Below are 19458 nucleotides of genomic sequence, written 5' to 3'. Positions count from 1 at the left end.
TTTTTATTTTTGTGTGCTTTGCCTTGCTTTGCTCTTCGACGCTCCTCTGAGAGGTCTTTTGTATAGAAGTCGGGCGCCTTTGGGACTCGATCACGCCGTTTCACGTACGTTTTGCATTCGCCGCGGCAACGGCACATCACGACAGGATGCATCTCGGCGCTACTTTGGTTGGCGTCTTTGCTATGGCTGCGATGGCGAGTCCGTTTGTCCCGCCCAAGGTCCTCAAATATACCAGTGTAAGTACATGGAAGAGAAGCGAAGCGAGGTGCAGGCTGAATCGAGTCTCACGTGCTGTGTCCGAGTTGATGATTCAAACATTCATATGAAACGGTCAATCTCGATGAGGCTCTGACTAACTCACTACGCTTCCTTGTACAACTATTAGTGGGATCTCGCGTTCCTCAGCGCTGCACTTCCCGTCTGCAACCCCAACGTCACCGATTACAGCATAATTATCACCCACCGCAGGGTCAAAGGCAACCTTGACTGCCAACCCCTTCCGAGTGACTTGAATTCGACAAATGTCAAGAGTATCTCGTGGAAAAGTCCGAATGAGAATGATGCCCACGATCTCTGCATGTTCAGCACCGATGATTGCTCCGGAGGGGAGGCGGCCTTGTTGGATTCCATCACCGATGGCTGGGCGATCTGTTATCCGTACAACGGCTTCCGGTCATGGTCGGTAGTCTCACATGGGGCGTCTTGCGTTTGACTTTCGTGCAGAGCCGAGACGAGTCTCGGGTTCTAGTTCGAGGATGGTTTCCCTCCCGTTCAAGATTCTGCAAATCTGTACAGCTTACAACACGCAAACACCGGATGTGAAACAGGCTGTTGCCCGGCCCCCTCAACGCCGTGATACGGCTGCTTGTACATAGGAAGGGACTATAGTCCGTTGATTGCTTGGTTCATACTGCTCTGCTACTTGACACTGAGAGGTTCCGCAGATCGGATCATCCCCCGAGTACCTTACCCGTATCGTGCCATAGTCATATCCCTCAATCTCCTCGTTCGGATGTCTGTCATTGCAACAGCTCTCGCACCGCCTGGTCCAGAATCAATCGCGCATATCCCGCATGTAATCGCATCACCCAGGCCGGAATCACTTTTTGGTTCTCCCCCTCGACAGCAAAAATCTCATAGTCATGGGCGCCCGCAAATCGTACATCCACGCACAGACCTCGCCCCGGAACCTCATAAGGATCCGACACGCCCATCTCATGCCGTCCCCCGGACATCAAGCGCCAGGGATATCCCCAGCGAGCGATCATCTCAAAAAAGACCCGTGGTGGCTCTGCCATCCCCCACGCAATCAATAACCCACGACTGTCTGCATCTGCGCCCGGGATGCGTTGCGTATACGCCACTCCATTCAGCAGTGTCTGCGTCGTGCCGTCACGACCGTCACGAAATCCATTCTGGCCTGTATCTCCAGGGTGGAACTTCCCCTTCGTTAATAGACCCAGTACAGAGGCTTCCACCCGGAGGATGCGGCTGTTCAGCACTGTCCGAGCCCATGCCTCTTCGAGTGCGATTTGGTCCGTTTGATGAGTACCGGACCGAGTGCGTTTTTGCAACGCCGTCAGTGGAATCTGCGCTGCGAAAATGTCGGTATAGGCACAGCGTTGGGTGTCCGGGTGCTGCGGAGCTTGGAGAGCAGCACTGGCGTACTTGGAGGCTGAAAGGTTGGGGTATTTGGCTTCTAGGTGTGACAGGCCAATGTGGATGCCATAGGCCGAAGCTGCGCCGAGGGGTACTGTCAAGTAGAGGAGGCGTGTACTGGTCCGTCCTGCCATGGTGTTGTTCTTGGCCAGAAATGATAGTAGGAAGTACAGTCCCTGCTCAGGAAGATTGGCATTGGATTGAAGAAATTGGCAGCGACACCGGTGGAGATGTGTAGTTCTTCTCCGAGTTCAAGTCGAAACTGCCTGGTGAAACTGCTTAGTTACCTGCCCGCACCCTGTGACTCTTCGCAGTAATCATACGATCGGGCAGTGGCCAGGGGGGGTCCTCAATAAGGTACAGGGGGCCCAATTCGGGCGAAGACCTTCCGCGCTCAATCGCAACATAATCTCCCACGACAACCGACGTACGGAATAAGCATGGCTGTCATGGCTTCAATCCTGAGTCTGCAATTGACCGCACAAGCTCGGCGTCAACTCTGTTCGGGACTGTCTAGTCTCTAGACTCTCTCCTACCACGCCAAGTCTCACCACTGACGTATGCCAATCCTCATCGGTGGGTTTTTGGTAGATATGCCCAGGCTTGTGTCCAACTCCCCGTCATCTCGAAACACCGAGATCTATGTCCTGGAAGATTGAGACTGTCAGAGCCCTCAGATCACTGCCAACGCACTGGGGGTGACGATTCTTTTCACACTTGGGTTAGTGCGCGCAAGCATTCTTGGCATTCTCTCGTCATCCACCTTGGGGTTTAAACTTCTGCTTCAACTTGCCTTCTAACCCCAATCCGTCCCTTTTTGCGGGGTTGCAGTAGACCCTCGGATCAACTCCGAAGGCCAACAGCTTGGAGTCTCCGCATCCACTCCCGAGAAAGGGTTCGCCCAGCTTCCTTGGGGCCCGAGTGGGGGGGTTGCCGATGCTATGAAGAGGATGAACTCGTTTGCAGGGTCAACTTTCCATATATCACTGAGATCGGCGAGGGACGTTCTGCACTCAATGAACAAGATCGGCAGATCAATTGCCTTGTCAGGTCGGATCCGAGCAGGGAACAGAGTGAACAGACTCGTATTGCCCCCACGGCTGCTCCAAGAAGACAGTCTTCTCCCCCCCCCCCCCCCCCGGCACCCCCACGTGTGCTGGAAGGACTACAAATATGAGATGAAGCCGCTGCGGCATACTCGCGAGAAAAGGCCGGGGAAATTGTCCATCGCAGATCAAACATCTGCGTCCACGGTACGTTGCCTTTGGAGGATATCTTTTCCATGGTACGTGCTTTGGAACTAATCTGTTCAATGCAGAAGAGAATCAACGTCAATTGGGTGATCATGACTGCCACATCTGTCCTCGTCGCTGCCCTCGCCCTTCTGGGTTCATCAGGCGCAGAGGCCAGCAATCTTCCGGCGCAAGCGCAGTTGATCAATCAAAAGGCATTCAACGTGCTCAACAACACCCAACCACCTGCTGTGTTCAATGCAGACAATGTATGGGAGTCGCACTCCACTTGATGCCCCATCGTGACTCCAAATCTAACATGAGCTGGTCCCAGATCTTTGTCCCTCCCGGACTCACTGAACAGGCTCTAACCAATCGACCCTTCCACGTCTACGATGAAGAATTCATGAAGATTATTGGAAGTCATCCGACATTGACACGAATCGCGCATTCGCCCAAGAACCCTTTATATCACGAAGCTGTGGTTTGGTACGCAACCCTTCAATCCTCTGCACAAGCTCCGCTGCTAGCTGACGCGCTGTGCTCCTTCCAGGTCGAAAAAAACGGATGAGGTCTTCTTTGTGCAGAATGCGGGCGCCAAAACCTCCGGCACAGGGTTGAACAAGTCGGCCATAATCGAGAAGATTAGTCTTTCCGAGGCGGCGAGGTACTACAATCAGAGTGATGCCGCTGGTCGGGTCAATGTGGTTACTGTCCCTTCATCGCCGATGGTGATTAACCCTAATGGTATGTGTCTGAGAGGCTCATTCGGGGCTACATTTGGCTGCGAGCTCATTGACTAATGACCACTCGATAGGCGCAACCAACTACCGCGGAGAAATCGTCTTTACCGGGGAAGGCCAGGGTAACAGCTCACCCCCTGCCTTGTGGGTCATGAACCCTCAAAGTCCTTACAACACGACTGGTGAGTATAGGATGGCTCTACAATCCGCACAGATACCTTGGATCCACCCACGCCACTAAACATTCGAGTAGTCCTCCTGAACAACTTCTTCGGACGCCAGTTCAACTCCCTGAACGATGTTGCTATTCATCCCAAAAATAAAGATGTCTATTTCACCGACACCATCTATGGCTATGTTCAGGATTTCCGCCCATCCCCGGGTCTGCGGGACCAGGTATACCGATTGAATCCCAGCACTGGTGCCGTTACTGTGGTGGCGGACAACTTTGGTCACCCCAATGGTATGGCCTTGTTCGTCGAATATTTGGTTACGAGTGGAAAGCACTGACTTGTACCAGGTCTCACCTTCTCACCCGACGGTAAGCATGCCTATGTGACCGACACGGGCATCAATTACGGGTTCTATGGAATGAACTTCACTCAGCCTGCTTCCATGTAAGTTCGCATCCAGGTATACGCCGACTCTCAAGGGATCCTCTAACCGGACCAACCCCCCGTGGATCCAGCTACCGCTTCGATGTGAAAGAGGACGGTACTTTGGAAAATCGCAAGACTTTTGCATTCGTGAGCCCTGGTGCTCCTGACGGTACGTATATGTGACTTTTACTTATTATGCCCATTGTGCCAAATCACGGTCGTTCATGTCCTTGCTCGTTGAGAAACGACGCCTGCCGATCAATTCTAACCCATCGGTCAGGTATTCACTGTGATTCCAAGGGCAACGTCTACGCCGGCTGTGGAGATGGAGTGCAAGTGTGGAATCCATCCGCTAAACTCATTGGCAAGATCTTCCTTGGCTCGACGACCGCGAATTTCCAGTTCGTTGGACATGGCCGTATGGTGATTTGCGCGGAGACGGATCTGTATTACGCCACCGTGGCCGCTGATGGGAATTATGTAGAGAGCGAGATGTGAAGGGTTTCCAGAAAGAAACGTGACGGCAGATGGGATGATTGATTTTACCAAGTTGAAGGGCATTTTTCAAAGGAATCGTGAAGTCTCACCCTTTCGGGCGTTAGGGTAATATGCTTCAAGGTGTCTGGCCATCCACTTTGGTCAGAGGAAAGACAGAAGATAATCGATACTGTTTTGGAAGAGTGATGTGGGATGCCAGGAAATTAAGAGTTCGAATATTGAGTCGAGGTTGCATCTAATCACGACGTGAATCGAATGCAGCACCAGAAGGCTTTATTAGCATTGGAAGGTTGCGAAGCCCGGATGATTACGATAGCTGATAGCGACTCGAGTTTCTTTTTTTTTTTCTTATCGCCTGCAACCCCCCCCGCCACCCTCATCGGCACAATTTCCCAGCATATCCTCTATCAGGCTCCGACCAAACCCCAAGTTGTCACCCATAAGAGGCACCGAGAGATCGTCACCTGCGGATTGAGACAAGATTCAAGTGCGACCATCCAAGAAGAATGCCCGCTTCGTCTCACACCGATTCCAGCGCCACCCTATCTGCGCCACCTTCTCCCGCGACAACCATGAGCGCCGCACACAGCGACAACGACACCGACTACGCAGTCGACAATTCTCTCGACGACATCTTTGGCTCGTCGCCACCCCGCGAGACCCAGCGCCAATCTGATCCCAACGCAACTGATTCGAAAACAACGACCGAACCGTCCGATCTGCCCTCTCTCCGTCGGCAACACGTCACCGCGGGGTACCGCGATGGTGTCTCGACCGCCAAGGGCGAGCATGTCCAGCGTGGATTCGACGCCGGATTTCCCGTCGGAGCCCAGCTGGGAATGCGAGCAGGCACCATCTTGGGAATCTTGGAGGGAATTCTACGGGGATTGGAGGATCGGTCTTCCTCGGGCGTGATTAAGAAGCCGGCCGGTCGCGCTGCAGCATCGCGATCGAACGAGGCATGTGCGACCGAGGCCAAGGCCCAGGATTTGCAAACTCGAAAGCGAGATGAGGTGCTCAAGTTATACCGGGAAGCTGTGAAGGCTCTGAGCGTGCAGTCGGTCTTTGCTGCATCTGCTACGTCTGCGGATCAGGCGTCGACATCGGCAACAGGACATGCGGAAAATGCAGAAGTTCAATTGGGCAGGAAGGGCGATACGGTGGTCACCAGATGGGAAGAGAAAATGACAGTCTATCAATGGGAGAAGAATATGGAGGCGCTTGAAATGAAGGAAAGCTCGGAAAAGACCACTTCCTCGGATCAGGTTCTTGCTAGTGACCGAAGCTGAAGGCTGTGACTGTCTATCCGCTACAGCGTGCTCGAGTCTGGCATTGGCATTGTCTTTTGTTTTTGCTTTTACCTCGGGCAAGATCACCATCTCGGACCATACAACGCCCAGCTCTCCTCTTTTGATCCTTCTTTTGGAGGGGGCTCGAATTGTGCTGGGTTTCGCTGGTTCATCTCAGACAATGAATCACCGACACTATCACTACGAGCCCACTTGTCCAGCACTGCACTGCGCTGCGCTGCTGTATGCAGCGGGCGAGCGGGCCATGTTTTCTTTTGCCAATCCCGCTGTCCGTCCCGCTGTGCCTGCACGGTCACCCTTCGGCCACGCCGAATCCCAGCGACCGTGTTCGATTTGACGCACCGACTGCAAGGGACAGATGCAGCAACTGCAGTACAGAGGATAAAAGGACCGGCGGAAGAAAGGATCCGGCTGCTCCTTTGCTGCAGTTTTGAAGGTTGGAAATCTGGTCTGCCCCGTTGCCGAGACACATGGTGGAGCACGAACCCTCCTTTGTTGTGCAGGGGAGAAAGTAAATGATGTCGTTTCTGAAGAAGGCAAGAGAGCTGAATGATTTGCCAATTCTTGACAAAAGTCCAGAGGCAAAAAAGAACGACTCTGGAAAGGCAATCGGTTACTGCCGTGCAATGGGCTTGGCGCCAATTCAGTTGATACATCATCTGGATCTTCTTCTTCTTCTTCTTCTCCTTCGGTGGCGGGCTTCGATTCTCTCTGCATATGCGAATGGGTTTGCGGGTCGGCATGTTTATCTTCCATCGGCAGCTTGGATGGTCTCGACGTTATTTTTAGCTTCAAGGCACACCACCCCCCGGTTACTGCTAGCCACTTTGGAAGATAATATACCCCGCGAATGAGATCAGATGTGGCGATTGAAAGAGGCCGAAAATTTTCATGTTTGCGCAGCTTCATACATACGTGTAGATCAATCTGAAATTGAAAGGAATTTGTACCTCGGAGTCTTGGAGAAGTCTTGGATTCCACAGCCACACTTAAGGCGGACCTTGCGAACAGAGGTTGAGGACTTTCACGCCGAGGACATGGTAAACATGGTACATTGATCATCAAACATAATCTATCATCAATTACTGATTTAGCGAAAATATGATATTGCGACAGGAGCGTCTTCTCATCGATCTTTCCAATGCATAGATTCGGTGCTGGTAGCTGAGGCTTAGTCTCCCTGGGATTCTCCCTGGGCGTCATCCATACCGATGAACTCAATAATCATTCCGTCGATTCATAGGCCCCTGATCGACAAATTTTCTTACACTCATGTCAGATTCCGAGTCATGTCCGAGAGAACTGGTATACATTGAACAGAGCTTTGTTATCAGAGGCTAACAGATCCGTAGTTCATACTTCGATCGGATTCAGGCCAAGACGAAGCTTTGCACAGACTCAGCTGACAGTTTCAGAGACCAGCAACTACAACATTGCAGTAGGGTATGATGAGCTCAATCAAGAATTGCGATGAGTGACCAGTACCTAGTGTAGAAAGCACGATTTCTACAAAGGGCCAGAATCAAATCTCCTATACAGAGCTGTGCCTTCGGACAGACAGTCGTGATGTATACTTCTACGATCCACCTGCATGAGACCGTAACATTCCTTCCTCCACAAACAATACTGTACAACATGTACTGTAGAAAAGTCAAGGTCACTATTTCAATATAAATAGTTAGACATACATAAAAACGCAGTACTTTAGTCTGTCGTAAAGCCAAAAAGTAACCGTGTGGCGCGGCTCTGGACCTCCCCCTCGGGATCTTTTTGAGAAATGCAAGGGGGATGAATCCGTCCATGAGTGGGTCGGGGCTGGAACTGGAGCTCGACTGAGGCTGAGAAGGGGATGAGACGGCTTGAAAATACAGAATTGAAAAGGGAGATATGCAGACAGTGCGATTGCGATCTGGAGGGGGGAGTATGAGTAGGTGGAGCCTTTGTTGACAGTTGTGTTGCTATGCTATTGGGGCATGTGCGTGATATCTGTGGTTTCGCATTTTTGGTGGAGAGATAGTTTAGGTAGCTAAACCACATCACGTTTGGGGTTGGAGTTGGGCTTGGTACATGACTGAGCAACTTGGCTGTCGATCGAAAAGTAAAGGATCTGAGTCGGTGGTACATCGTCCACTGTCTCTGTTCCTCTGAGTGAAGTGGCCGAGAAACGAAAGTACTCGAACTACTTGGGACTCTTCGAATATGATGCTCACGGACATGACCTTTTCAGGTGGGTATAGCGACTTCATCCAAAGGGCCCACTGTGAAATCCACCAGTCCATACAAAAGGATACTCTAATGTTTCAAATTCCATGCAAGGCCAATTTACAAAAGTTCGATTCCAAGAGGGGAAAATGTAATACAAAGATTCTATAGGCCAGAATATAAGCCTCTGCAGTGAGACTAGAGAATCCTAGACTGAATGCATTGCGACGCGTAGTCCAACTTTCATCTTCAGGCAAAACCTTAACTCAAAGGCATTCCTTTGTACCGTAAGATGATGGTTACAAACTTTCAATACTCTCCTCCTACGATGCTCGGGGCTAACTCACTTGGGTGAAACGGGTTCAGATCCCCAGGCAATGCGGATCAGGAACACTTTCACAATGTGGCCGTGGTTTGGTATTCAGTCGGCTGAGTGACATACTACATGCTTAATAGATGAGGCCTGCCCGCGTGTCAAAGGTACTTAATCGAAACTTGTACGCTCTCGTCCTGAAGAGAACGGCAACTGCCCGATCTTGGGTAGAACGGCACACACAATACATTCTACTCGGTAGCTCTTTGGAGGGAGAAAGTCAAAATTCTCTGCAGCCTGAAGGGCTAGCTATGCAAGGTGCTTCGTCTTTGGATGCAGTGCCCGCGCATCCGAGGCGGGAGCTGCAAGTAGGTGGGGAGTCGGGACGGTACCCGAGTAGATCGGCAGCAATTGGGAGGCCCTAGGGTAGGGTAAGTCGAGGCGATAGTGCCACTGGATCGAGGATTGACAATAGCTTTATTGTTTTCATTATCTTGCGATTAGTGGCCTGCACTGCTGTGCTTGGTAGCGATCTTTACAGAAGTTGGGATCCGGTATATAGAAGAGGCTAAGCGGAGCAGCGAAGGAAGGAGTAGAGAAGGGACGTTAATAGAACCGGAAGATCGGAAGATTTACAGGATGGGGATTCTCCGCACTGGCAATATGTCAAGAGCTTAAAAGAGTGTCTTTTCTCCGGACGAGGGATGTGAGAGCACTGCAGAGCTCGAGGATGCTCTCAACATAGCGGTTCTTTCTCACCTGACTACAAGACCGGACGATTGCTGTAAAGTGAGGCGAATAGCTATCGGTAGGGAGCGGTCGGAAAAATACTGATTGTCGACGAAAGAAGACGTTGTCCCTAAGCGGGTAGGGTTGTAGTGGTAAACGCTGGAAAAGGTAGGTAGCTTCAGCACTGGAAAGAGGGGGGCGGGTTGGCTTTAGCAACGATGGAACTAGGATTCCGAAGAATCAAGGAGCGAGGCATTCTACCGGCCCATCGTCCTGGCAGCGGTACACGTTCAGTCGTTATTGAGAATGGAAAGCCATTGCTACTGAGCAAGGGATAGTTTCATTGGCTAGTAAGTGTTGAACTGATGGGTCATCATGCGTAAAGATATTGGAATGAAGGATCAGAGTGATAAAGCTTTTGGGAGACACTCAGGGACAACTCTATGTAAGACGAAAATGATAGGGAGTTAATCGTACAAGAGATAGTAGACTCGATGGAGCAGGGTGCGTGTGTAATTAAATTAATATAGTAGTCAAACAAAGGAAATGGTTAAGCAGGACTGAGCACAGCCAAGGTATGCGTAGCCGAAGAGGCACAGGGGAGCATGGTTTGCTCGCGGGAGGGCAAAAGAATGATGCGAAGATTGATCGCAAATGCAAAGTACCGATGAATGTGACAAGGCAATGGCAATCATGTGGACGTCTGCAGAGGATGAGGCATTGTAGTTTCCAACAGTGCAGGGTACATGCCGAGAAGGCTTCGGACTGCGGCTCATCAATACGCAAGATCAACAACGATGCGAAGGGAGTACATTCAAGGAAATCATCCGTGGGAGGGTGCATCAGTCGTCGGAAGTGTATGCGGAAGTCATAAGCAAGCCTCTCGCTTTGGTGAGGCTGGGGAATACAACAAATAGGAGAAGTCGGTCAAGTCCAAACATTGCGCATGATAGCGTGGGCGAGTGCAGGCATAATTATCGTTATGTAGACGCAGAGGGGCCACTCGGAGATGGGGAGATATGATGAGCTGCACGATCGTTGTGACAGGAGGCAGACCTCTATCTCGGAAAATGAGAAAGATTTGTGCCCAACGGCAATCACATCGCCGAAAGCAGCAGGGGGTATCAAATCAAGGAGTCGGAGTGGGCGTTTTGGGGGCTGTTTTGTGGCAGCTGAGAGAGCGGAGAGAGTCAATCATTCGCTTGAAGAACGGCCGGTTATCCATGGGCTCTTCAAAGGGAAGTGGTGCATGCTGCTCATAGCACATCGAGGTCAGCTTGTCAGATTCCTCGTGAATACATCCAGAGGAATCTGACTGCTGCCGTCGCCGCGACTGGGCCTGAACGGCTGCAGCAGTGGAGCGGTCCATATCGGACTCACGAAGTTGACCATGGCTGTTGTTTCGCGAACGGGGGTTCAGAAGGGATGTAGAAGATGGCGCCACGAGACGTAACGTCTGTAGCGGATGAGGAGGACGGAAGCCGTCACGGCTGGTACTGGGTCGATGGAGACTACCACCGGGCGACGGTTCCGGCACCAGAGGACCAAGGATATCATCTGTCACGCAAGGAAATTTCTCCAGCGCCGCGTCATCCAGACTGGGTCGTTGGCCCAGACGGGGGTGAGATTTGGCAGCACGAAGCTTCGCACGACTGCGAACTTTGCGCAGGGTGTCGATTGGTTTCCGGGACAGGGACTTGTGCCCGATTGAGTCATTATCCGAGTCGGACTCCCAGACCGAGTGCTCACAAAACGCATCTGCAGTAGTAGAGGTGGACGGTCTTTCCGTGGAAGTTGCTGTCCACTGCCTGGAAATGGGCGGGGAGCTGGCCGAGGGACTAGGAATAGGGCTAGGACAGTCATTCGCAGGAATAAAGAGGGCTTGCTCAAAGTGTGTTGCATGGGGCTCCATGGTGACGGGGTTGATGAGGGAGGGAGGCGAGATCATGGACGGATCCAATGGAGTACGTGTTCCAGGGCTCGGTTGCTTCTTGCGTGAGCCATGAGAGCTTGGGCGACGACCCAAGTTGGATAATGATGGAGGGGGAGCCTTCCTCCGATGAGATGATGAGGACATGCTTGGAGACTCGTATTTCATGGCCAGAGTGAAAGAACTGGGGGAGGGTTCTACAAGAGGCGTCTCTGGGCGAGTGTAGTTCCTAGGAATGGCAGGCACGGGAGGCGCAAGAGGAAGTTGCTGTGGTGGTGTTGACGCAGGCAAGTAAAAGGCACGACAGGGCGCAGGCTGTGCACGGTGTGCGTGTTGGTATAGCTTCTCCGTTGCCTTGAGAACGGCTTCGGGGCACGGGGCGGAGGAGTAGGCCGACGAGAAGGAGCTGCTGGGTGTCAAGTCGGGGGTAGCAGTATCGGTGTTGACTGAGCTAAACGATTCTTGACTGCTGTGAAGCACTCGGGGTGTATCCTCGGTGGATGAGGTGTAGCGATGAAAGCGTCGGTTGTTCTCGAATTCCAGTTGGGCGATAGTGGAGCGATCTGGGCGGTTGTTCTGACCAGCCGACTTGCGGGGGTTGAAGGAGTCAATGGTTTGAGGGAGTGTTATACAATCTTCGTGTTCGTATTCAGTCAAGATGTCATCACAGACTGAATGGTCAACACTGTTCCAAGATGGGGTGGCCTCGAGAGACTGTTCCAAGTAAAACGGATCGCGAACAGCCTCCTCTAGCACCCGAGATCCTTCTTTGGGGAGATATGTCGATCCTCGTGTCAGTGGTGAGGGCGAAGGAAGGCAGATAGTCGTTTCCGACCGATTCCAATCGGCGTATAGTGCGTCCAATTCGCCTGGACTGTATTGATCTCCGCAATCCATGGGCTCTGAGGTACTGGCACAGGGTATGACGTGCCGGTAGTAAGCTCGATTGTGTTGAGGGTGGACGATCACCACAGCTTCAGAGCCCACTGTCAAGAGATGACTGACCAGATTTTGGCCAGGTGAGGGGATGCGATTCACACTTGGAATGAATTGATGAAGTGGAAGGGGAGGATTGGATTATGATCCCAGGGCGATGGGGATAGGTTTATAGATCTTACCTCCCAATTAGGCTTGGCAGACAAGAGTGGCCAGTGGCTTGAGTCTGCCTCTTTCGGATTCTTACTGTTGTGATGAATTAACTCAAATATATTTTTTCTGTTTATTTTTTGTGTCTCATTTGGCACGGAATCGGGAATTATGTGTGGTTGTTTTCCCCCCCGAATTTTGACATTTTCCTTTGCAAAGCTGTCTCCTTTGGGGTTTCCTCCATTTCCAATTCTCCTTCCTCCATGCGACTCCATTTTCCAGCACCGCTAGTGGTCCGGAAATCTTCGATGCATACCAATGCCGCCCAACCACAAAAGCACCTCTTCCGTCAAGCACAGACGCAACATGATCGATCCGACCTTACATGACGTCCCCTTGGGCCGTGTAGGGATGTCGATTCGCAGTAAGGTCCGGTCGCTGATGTGAACCGGTCGAGGCAAGGGAAGAGGAACATTGAGGCGAGCAGACCGAGGCCAGAATGACCGAACGGGCAGACAAACAGATGAGGACTGGCGGAACTCTGGCGAGTTACAATTTCCAGTTCAATCACGGTATCTTCTGAAGAATAGGCAACCCTGGGGAGATATTAACTAAAACGCTCTGGTAGAGTAGCCATTCAGGGACTAGGGTGTGCGGTGCTGTGCGCAAACAAGATCGTCCTAGCCGGGGCCCATCCATACATTCTGTCGCATCAGAGACCCTCAATTTGAGATCGCATTCATTTGAATCGGATGGGACTTGGATTTCAGTCGCGTGCCTTTGTTCGCTGAGGTCATGATCGAGCCCAGGCGTCAACCACACGAGTCACGTAGGAAGACCTTCTTTGTCTTCCTCCTCCTGCCAGTACATACCCGGTCTGACTGGTGAAAATCGTTCCAGCACACAATGCAGAATGGCAATTTCGACTCAATGACGATCTTGTCACTACACTACGCTACATGGAGTTGTATGACAGCCTACTGAGTACCGTCTCAGGACAAAGTACTGTACTTCCAGCGCTGTGTAGTGTGTAATGCCCTTCCACTTGGAGCTCGTCCAGTCCCACGTCCCGGGAATGGGGATCGGAATCGACGCTGGCAGGCCAAGCCTGCAGCATATCCCGCCCAAGAACCCTTGAGGCGGGTGCCACAGCTCCATCCATCATCCAAACACTCACTGCAAACCAAAGATCCCATGCAGACAGACGAGGTTGGGAGCCGCGAGAATGTGAGATGTCAGCCTGGGATGCCCACCGAGCGGGTGGCCGACCAGCCCCGGGAACGCTCTTCCGCTGCAGCCACAAGAGCCCTGCGCATCGAGGGATCCCCACCGATCGACCGTGTCTTTGTTCAGAGGGGCCAGACCCTCGGCCTCCGCAAGCCTCTTGCATCGTCTCGTATTGGCACCTCGAAAGTGATCGACTCCGGCTTCTCGACAGCGACCCGATGCGCGGAGTCTCCACTATGACTGGGCCTCGCCATAGTGATGATGATGATGAATATGATGCTGAGTCCGCCATATCCAGGCAGAACTCCTTTTACAGAGCAAGGGTACACTGGCACAGTAACGGTGCAACCGTGAGTTTCTTGGACTGCTTGCAACGTCCAATGCCCCCCGGGCGCGGCAGTTAGTCTTCCATGGAGCGGGCGCACCGTTCCAGCGCATTCCAACGCAACTTCATTCCTGGGAACCGCGCAACGGCGTGGGACTGGCAAGAGTCTGAGAGCTTTGGAATCGTGAATACCCCGGGATTCAAGCTTCTGATAAGGACCCATCCGTCAAATGGTTGGGCTGACGGTCAATCCTACCATCGTCATCAACAATGTCCTCTGCCAAGGTTATTTCACGTTTGTTGCCCTTTGCACATTACTATCAACATGTCAACGCACCCTTTGATCTATTTAGACCGGTCGCGTTTGACGTGGCTCGAGCTAGTGTAGTACCTCGGTGGTGAACCTTCTTTTTCCCCTTCGAACCCAGTTGAACCATCTTCTCGTGGAGTATACACCTCCACTGAACAATTCGTTCTTTCCATGACCCGCGGCGAATTGTGCAGTCGATCCGAAAATGAGCGATCCATCTTTTGTCGCCTGCAATGCAATGTGCTTCTGGTACGGACTCTTCCGTCGCCATGCGTCGAGTTCGATCGTACATCCCTCCGGGCGTCCGTGCTGAACCTAAGAAAGGTGATGGTTTCTTAACTTCATTCTTCCTCGGCTCACAAAATCCGCTGTTTCATCTGCTTGTCGTTTCAAAATGCATATTCACTGCGGGAATCGGTCATTCAGACTGGCTGCTCCGAAGGCCCCTCCCTACTTCAGGCAATCACTGATGCTTATCTCGGCAAACGTGTATCTTCTTCCCCTACTAGATGAATCACATTTGCGGCTCGCGCATATGAAACTCACGCGATCGTTGGCATTCTTATTGGTACATCTCATCTTCCCGCGCGCCTGTAGACCATTGACTGTGGCAAATTCGTTGTATGACAGGACTTTCAAGACTTCGGAAGCCGTGCGAAGAGCAATCCCGTTGGTCCGAGTCGAAAAGGGACAAGTACACTTCCAGAGATCCCATTGACTGTGTGGACAGAACTAGGTTTCTCGTCTATATGATATCACTATGCTCTTGTCAGCCTTTTCTGCGCTGGAAATACACCTCGCTGGCTATTGCCTCCGATCATCTTGAGAATTGATTACCTTTTTGATCTTGGTGTTCTAAGCGACGAGTCCAGTCTGCTTCAATATATCAACAACTACAGACCTGAAATGATCGAGCCTTGTGACGTGATGAATTAGCGAATTCCACGTCAATCTCCTGCAGGTCATGAGTAGGTATTCATGTGTCTGATGGGACCTAGAGCCAAAGCCCCTGCTGGATCAGTATCTCTGGAAGTCTACAGATCATCATGAATGTAGATTATGTCCCAATGAGCGGACAATACAATCAAGGGCAGCACGGAGGTACTTGCTACTTACCTACAGGAAATACAACAAGTACCTACCTTGGACTTCTAAATCATGACTTGCACCATTTGAGAGCGCCATTGTGATTGCATGATCGAATTGAGCTATTCACATTCCAATCCAAACCTTGACGTGCATTACATCAATTCTTCACATACTACAGCTGTACCTCGGTACCTTGAGGGGGCACCGCTGCAGCGGGACAAGATCTCCGGGAGCAGGGCAGACGCCAGACCTGCCCAACTTGTCCGCGGCTGTGACTACCTTACTTCGAACTGTATGATCTCTGCAAAGTTCTGAACACGCACAAAGATCTAGATCCTTCTCCTCGATGACGTGCCCAGTCCCACACGTCTCGAATGAGTAGCGTGTTTTGATATCTCTTCTTCCTAGCCAAGTTCTCCGCCGTCAAGCTACGATTCACTACTACCCCCTGTATACCTAGCACGAGCATTATGTATGCAAGTCAACTTGACATGCGCTCGAGTGTTCATGTACAATGGTGGTGGACTACTAGTTGTTTCCAGGGCCAACACCCGTCCGGCGCATCGCCCTCGCTTTTCTCCTCGTCCTGCTCACCTTCTTACTCTGCCCGAGTAGGTAAGAAGTAAGTCTTTGATTGCATTGTGCTTGAAGCGAGGCATGGAACGCATGTCCATCTACAATAGACCTGACGGACGCCGAGTGATGAATTGGGTAAATCTCCACTTCTAGATCAATGGTGCAGCTCCTATCACTTGCGAAAGCATCGACTAAGCATCGTAACATATAGGTGGTAGCTCCCGTCTGTATGATTATACGAGATTAGCCGAGACCTTCAGCTTCCATCTCAGCTCTAACTAGTAAATGAGACTGCCCGTCCAATCCTAACGTGGAAGACCCCTACATCAATGTAGACCACAGTGAAATATCAACTTCCAATCCAGTAGTATGGATCACCGTGCGATTGAGCCCGGTGAGCGACCATACCTAGAACTCAGACAGGACCCAATCTTACTCCCCAAATTAGCATGTCTCAACGTCTTCCGTGACGTTTGAATGCAATTCCAGAAAGTAGTGCACACAATACGTGAATTGTGCCCGTGATGTCATGGCACACCAGCGCAATAATCAAGAAACCCTACACTGCCACAAGGAATCCCATATCAGGACTCCAAATAATCAAACATCCACCCGAGGCACCTGAAACACCAGCAATCAAGAACCCCATTCAAGCTCCAACTCCGACGGATAGCGCCTCCCCGCTCCCGATCTCACGATAGTCCTGCAGCCGGGCTCCAATGGATCTTCCTACCGCTCCCGCCACTCTCGCTGCAAGGCATGCGTGAAACCGACTCTTATAATACCTCATGTTCTCATGGTTACCGTGCGCAAGGTACACCCGCTCGTGGAGCTTCCTCAGGTAGTTACAGTATTCAATTTGGCCGCTGCCCGGCCCCTTCCCCCTAACCTCCGGCTCCCAGCGAGGGCTGTACTTAGATCGTCCTTTTGATTAGAGCTGCTGGCCCGATTGAGACTTGCTGAGTAGGTAATGATGAATATTAAAGGGGAAAAGAGAACAAGGAGAGCGGACGGGACATTTGTTGCATCCGCGGTGCATCGGGGAGGGCTCTTGACCCGTTCCGAGTCTCGTCTGCTTTTGGTAGTATGTTGATATACCGATTCAGGATGAAGAGTAGGAGTCTATTCGGACTCTGAGCTAGGCTCAGCTGGGCAGAAAGATACTTTCCGTGCTTAGTTCCCGGGTCTCTTAGATCTTCTGTCTTACAGCAGCAGGAGAACTCTACATCTTGATCAAATGACACGAGTCACCGTTTGAGCTCTCAAGTCTGTATTGTAGTGGATGAGTGTTCCAGAATGGCGTTTTTGGGTGGATGAGATTTTGGCATTCAACAGCCTGGTCGGCGTGGATGGGAGCGGGCGGAGTCAGGTTGGAATTAGGCGTAGTGTCGCTGTCATCCTTCATTCTATCTCCAATCTCAGCTTACCATCCATGGAACTTGACTGAGTATAAGCCCTCGTACCTTAAGCATCGCGTGGGTCTCTTTATACTCTAGTGCTCTAGGGCGAAGGCTAGCTCATCTCAGTCACAGAGATCTTCTAAGGTTCCTGTTCATGCGGACGATACAAGGAGCCCTCCACCGGTAATGAGTTCACGCTGTCACGATTACACTGAAATGGATGGAGGCGAGCAATCTAGAAATAATCAGGCTTGTGTGATTTTACAGGTCAATAACAGCTTGCGAGCAAAAATGAGTCTGTAATCCTCGGAAATGAACTGCACGTTCCACACGCTGCAGGGGTTCAGGTATCCCATCATGTCGACGGTAGGCTGTATCATAAGCAACCTTATTGTGTACTTCCGAGAAGCAAGTGCCCGACATGAGTAGCTAGGTATGTTCCATTAGGATGAGGAAGAGTGCTTCATCTCTTCATTTGAGAAAAAGTCGTTAGGTAATGAGTGAGTAAGTTGATGTACCTAGCTGCTGATCTCATGAATCTCATGAATCTCATGAATCTCATGTGTTCACTTTACAGCCCAATGGGTCCTTGGACAGAGTCTCGAGCAGATGTATATTTGTAAGTAGAGTCCCACTCATTCCTTGCCCCAGTAACAACTTCTCATTAGCAACTTACATGCACAAAATTGCTGAATGTTGAATAACCGAAGCACTTCCCTGTCGCAAATGCCATGATCTATCAACAACTTTGTTCCATCAGTCTGTAGCTCTGGAATCTGTTCCCCCCTGGTGCTGTCTGCTGAGGTCATGTGCCGCCGAGTCCAACAGCGCATCGGTGATGTTCTCGCGGAAGATAACCTCCCCACCTCAGTGAGGCTCAGATCTATCGCGATTCCGCCTGTGCAGATCTCTCTTTCCTACAGATTCATTACGACTTATTTTCCTCCCGTGTGTTGCTGACTACAATATTGTGGTCGCCTCCGATTATCTTTTTCTTCAATGCTGTACCTAGGTTCTCATCACTCGGGCGAGTTGTGGCAGTGGTCCAGTTCGGTACCTGGCCTGGTCCTGTGCCATGGATCGAGCTGGAACGGTGGAGGCAGAATGCTCCTACGCGCCTTGGAACGAACCGACTGTTCCAGTGGTCTGTCAGTTCGTTTCCAGTGGAACGACAGCAGGTCCGATCTCATGGCATTTGGGTCGGAATTCAGGGGTTCAACATAATCAGATGAATGGAGAGCGTTCTGTGATACAATAACTTCTCGCCGGCCCAGAGATCAGGACTCCACGGTCGCTTGGGCTCGTCTCTCGTCGAGACGTACGACTACTGAGTACTGGCCAGACCAGAGAGATAAGATGGGATTCAAGGTCAGCTTGTCAAGTATCTCCCCTCTCCACAGCTCCCCATTTACGTCAGGGTCCCATTTCTTAGCCGAGAGAGTGGGCAGGAGGTCACTGAGGAGCTAGCGCCTGTCTGCCAGCGCATCGCTGACTTTCGTTAGGCTCGGTTACGATGGTCTAGACATCCACCTTCTCGTGGGTTACCCGCTGCAATCTGTTGGAGGGACTGGAAGCGAAAGCCACAATTCAGTTGCAAGACCCCAGGCACACATGACGAGCGAACTCATCGAGGGCCTCAAGTCTGGTCAAGAGAGTTCATCATCACCAGCGTAGACCTCAAATTCCCAAAGTGATGGTATGCCAACCCCGAGAGGCACCCCGGGCACTTCCAATTGCACGATCTCATTGTGGTCGGCTTGACGCCCAACCGTGGCACTGCCAACGGAGTCCGAGATATGTACTTTCCAATGGCCCGAGCGATGGCTCAACCCAAATTTGGTTGAACAGGTCAAGTCGTGGAGTGAGATCATTTCAACGGTTCCTAAAATCGCTGCAGCATATAGTGAGAATCTGTCCAAATCTCTACCAGTAATCGATTTCTCTCTATCCTGTTCCCCCAGTTTCGTCGAGTCGGCAGTTGCTCAAGTTACTAGCATCTCTGCCCGGGCGATCCACGAACCTGCTTGGGCCCTCAATCTGGTCACAGAGGGAACTGTCCAGTGTATCCTTGCAGCTTCTGTCTGCTCCTCGAGAAGTGGTTGCACTAATGCTATTGGTGTCCAATTGCTTCTCCTGCTGAGTGGCTCGGTGATCCCCATCGATCGTTTCCTGATCTTCCGCCGTGCGACCAGGTGCGCTGCACATGCATGCTTCTATTGACGGACCGTAG

General features: G+C 51.4%; 6 protein-coding genes across 6 annotated transcripts; 4 read left to right on the top strand and 2 right to left on the bottom strand.

The window, feature by feature from the left end:
• Nucleotides 1–146: 146 nt before the first annotated feature.
• N7539_009315 (uncharacterized protein) lies at nucleotides 147–712 on the top strand (the record flags this gene model as incomplete). The annotated part of the gene is made up of 2 exons (XM_056938910.1): nucleotides 147–236; nucleotides 386–712. 2 exons carry the CDS (start codon nucleotides 147–149, stop codon nucleotides 710–712), a joined length of 417 nt encoding a protein of 138 aa, XP_056786287.1.
• Nucleotides 713–1019: 307 nt separating this feature from the next.
• On the bottom strand, nucleotides 1020–1793 carry N7539_009314 (uncharacterized protein; the record flags this gene model as incomplete). Its single annotated transcript, XM_056938909.1, has 1 exon — nucleotides 1020–1793. One exon carries the CDS (start codon nucleotides 1791–1793, stop codon nucleotides 1020–1022), a length of 774 nt encoding a protein of 257 aa, XP_056786286.1.
• A 1044-nt stretch (nucleotides 1794–2837) lies between these two features.
• Nucleotides 2838–4731, top strand: N7539_009313 (SMP-30/gluconolactonase/LRE family protein; the record flags this gene model as incomplete). Its single annotated transcript, XM_056938908.1, has 9 exons — nucleotides 2838–2912; nucleotides 2978–3160; nucleotides 3226–3380; nucleotides 3445–3638; nucleotides 3709–3816; nucleotides 3888–4097; nucleotides 4155–4251; nucleotides 4323–4402; nucleotides 4514–4731. The coding sequence occupies 9 exons, from the start codon at nucleotides 2838–2840 to the stop codon at nucleotides 4729–4731; spliced, it is 1320 nt and encodes a 439-aa protein (XP_056786285.1).
• A 506-nt stretch (nucleotides 4732–5237) lies between these two features.
• On the top strand, nucleotides 5238–6020 carry N7539_009312 (Yae1 family protein; the record flags this gene model as incomplete). Its single annotated transcript, XM_056938907.1, has 1 exon — nucleotides 5238–6020. One exon carries the CDS (start codon nucleotides 5238–5240, stop codon nucleotides 6018–6020), a length of 783 nt encoding a protein of 260 aa, XP_056786284.1.
• A 4394-nt stretch (nucleotides 6021–10414) lies between these two features.
• Nucleotides 10415–12112, bottom strand: N7539_009311 (uncharacterized protein; the record flags this gene model as incomplete). The annotated part of the gene is made up of 1 exon (XM_056938906.1): nucleotides 10415–12112. One exon carries the CDS (start codon nucleotides 12110–12112, stop codon nucleotides 10415–10417), a length of 1698 nt encoding a protein of 565 aa, XP_056786283.1.
• Nucleotides 12113–13495: 1383 nt separating this feature from the next.
• N7539_009310 (uncharacterized protein) lies at nucleotides 13496–13768 on the top strand (the record flags this gene model as incomplete). Its single annotated transcript, XM_056938905.1, has 1 exon — nucleotides 13496–13768. One exon carries the CDS (start codon nucleotides 13496–13498, stop codon nucleotides 13766–13768), a length of 273 nt encoding a protein of 90 aa, XP_056786282.1.
• Nucleotides 13769–19458: the final 5690 nt, after the last annotated feature.

The sequence above is a fragment of the Penicillium diatomitis genome, assembly GCF_028827545.1.
Source record: "Penicillium diatomitis strain IBT 30728 chromosome Unknown utg000015l_segment0_segment0, whole genome shotgun sequence".
NCBI lineage: Eukaryota > Fungi > Ascomycota > Eurotiomycetes > Eurotiales > Aspergillaceae > Penicillium > Penicillium diatomitis.
This window is presented reverse-complemented; position numbering and strand designations above follow the sequence as displayed.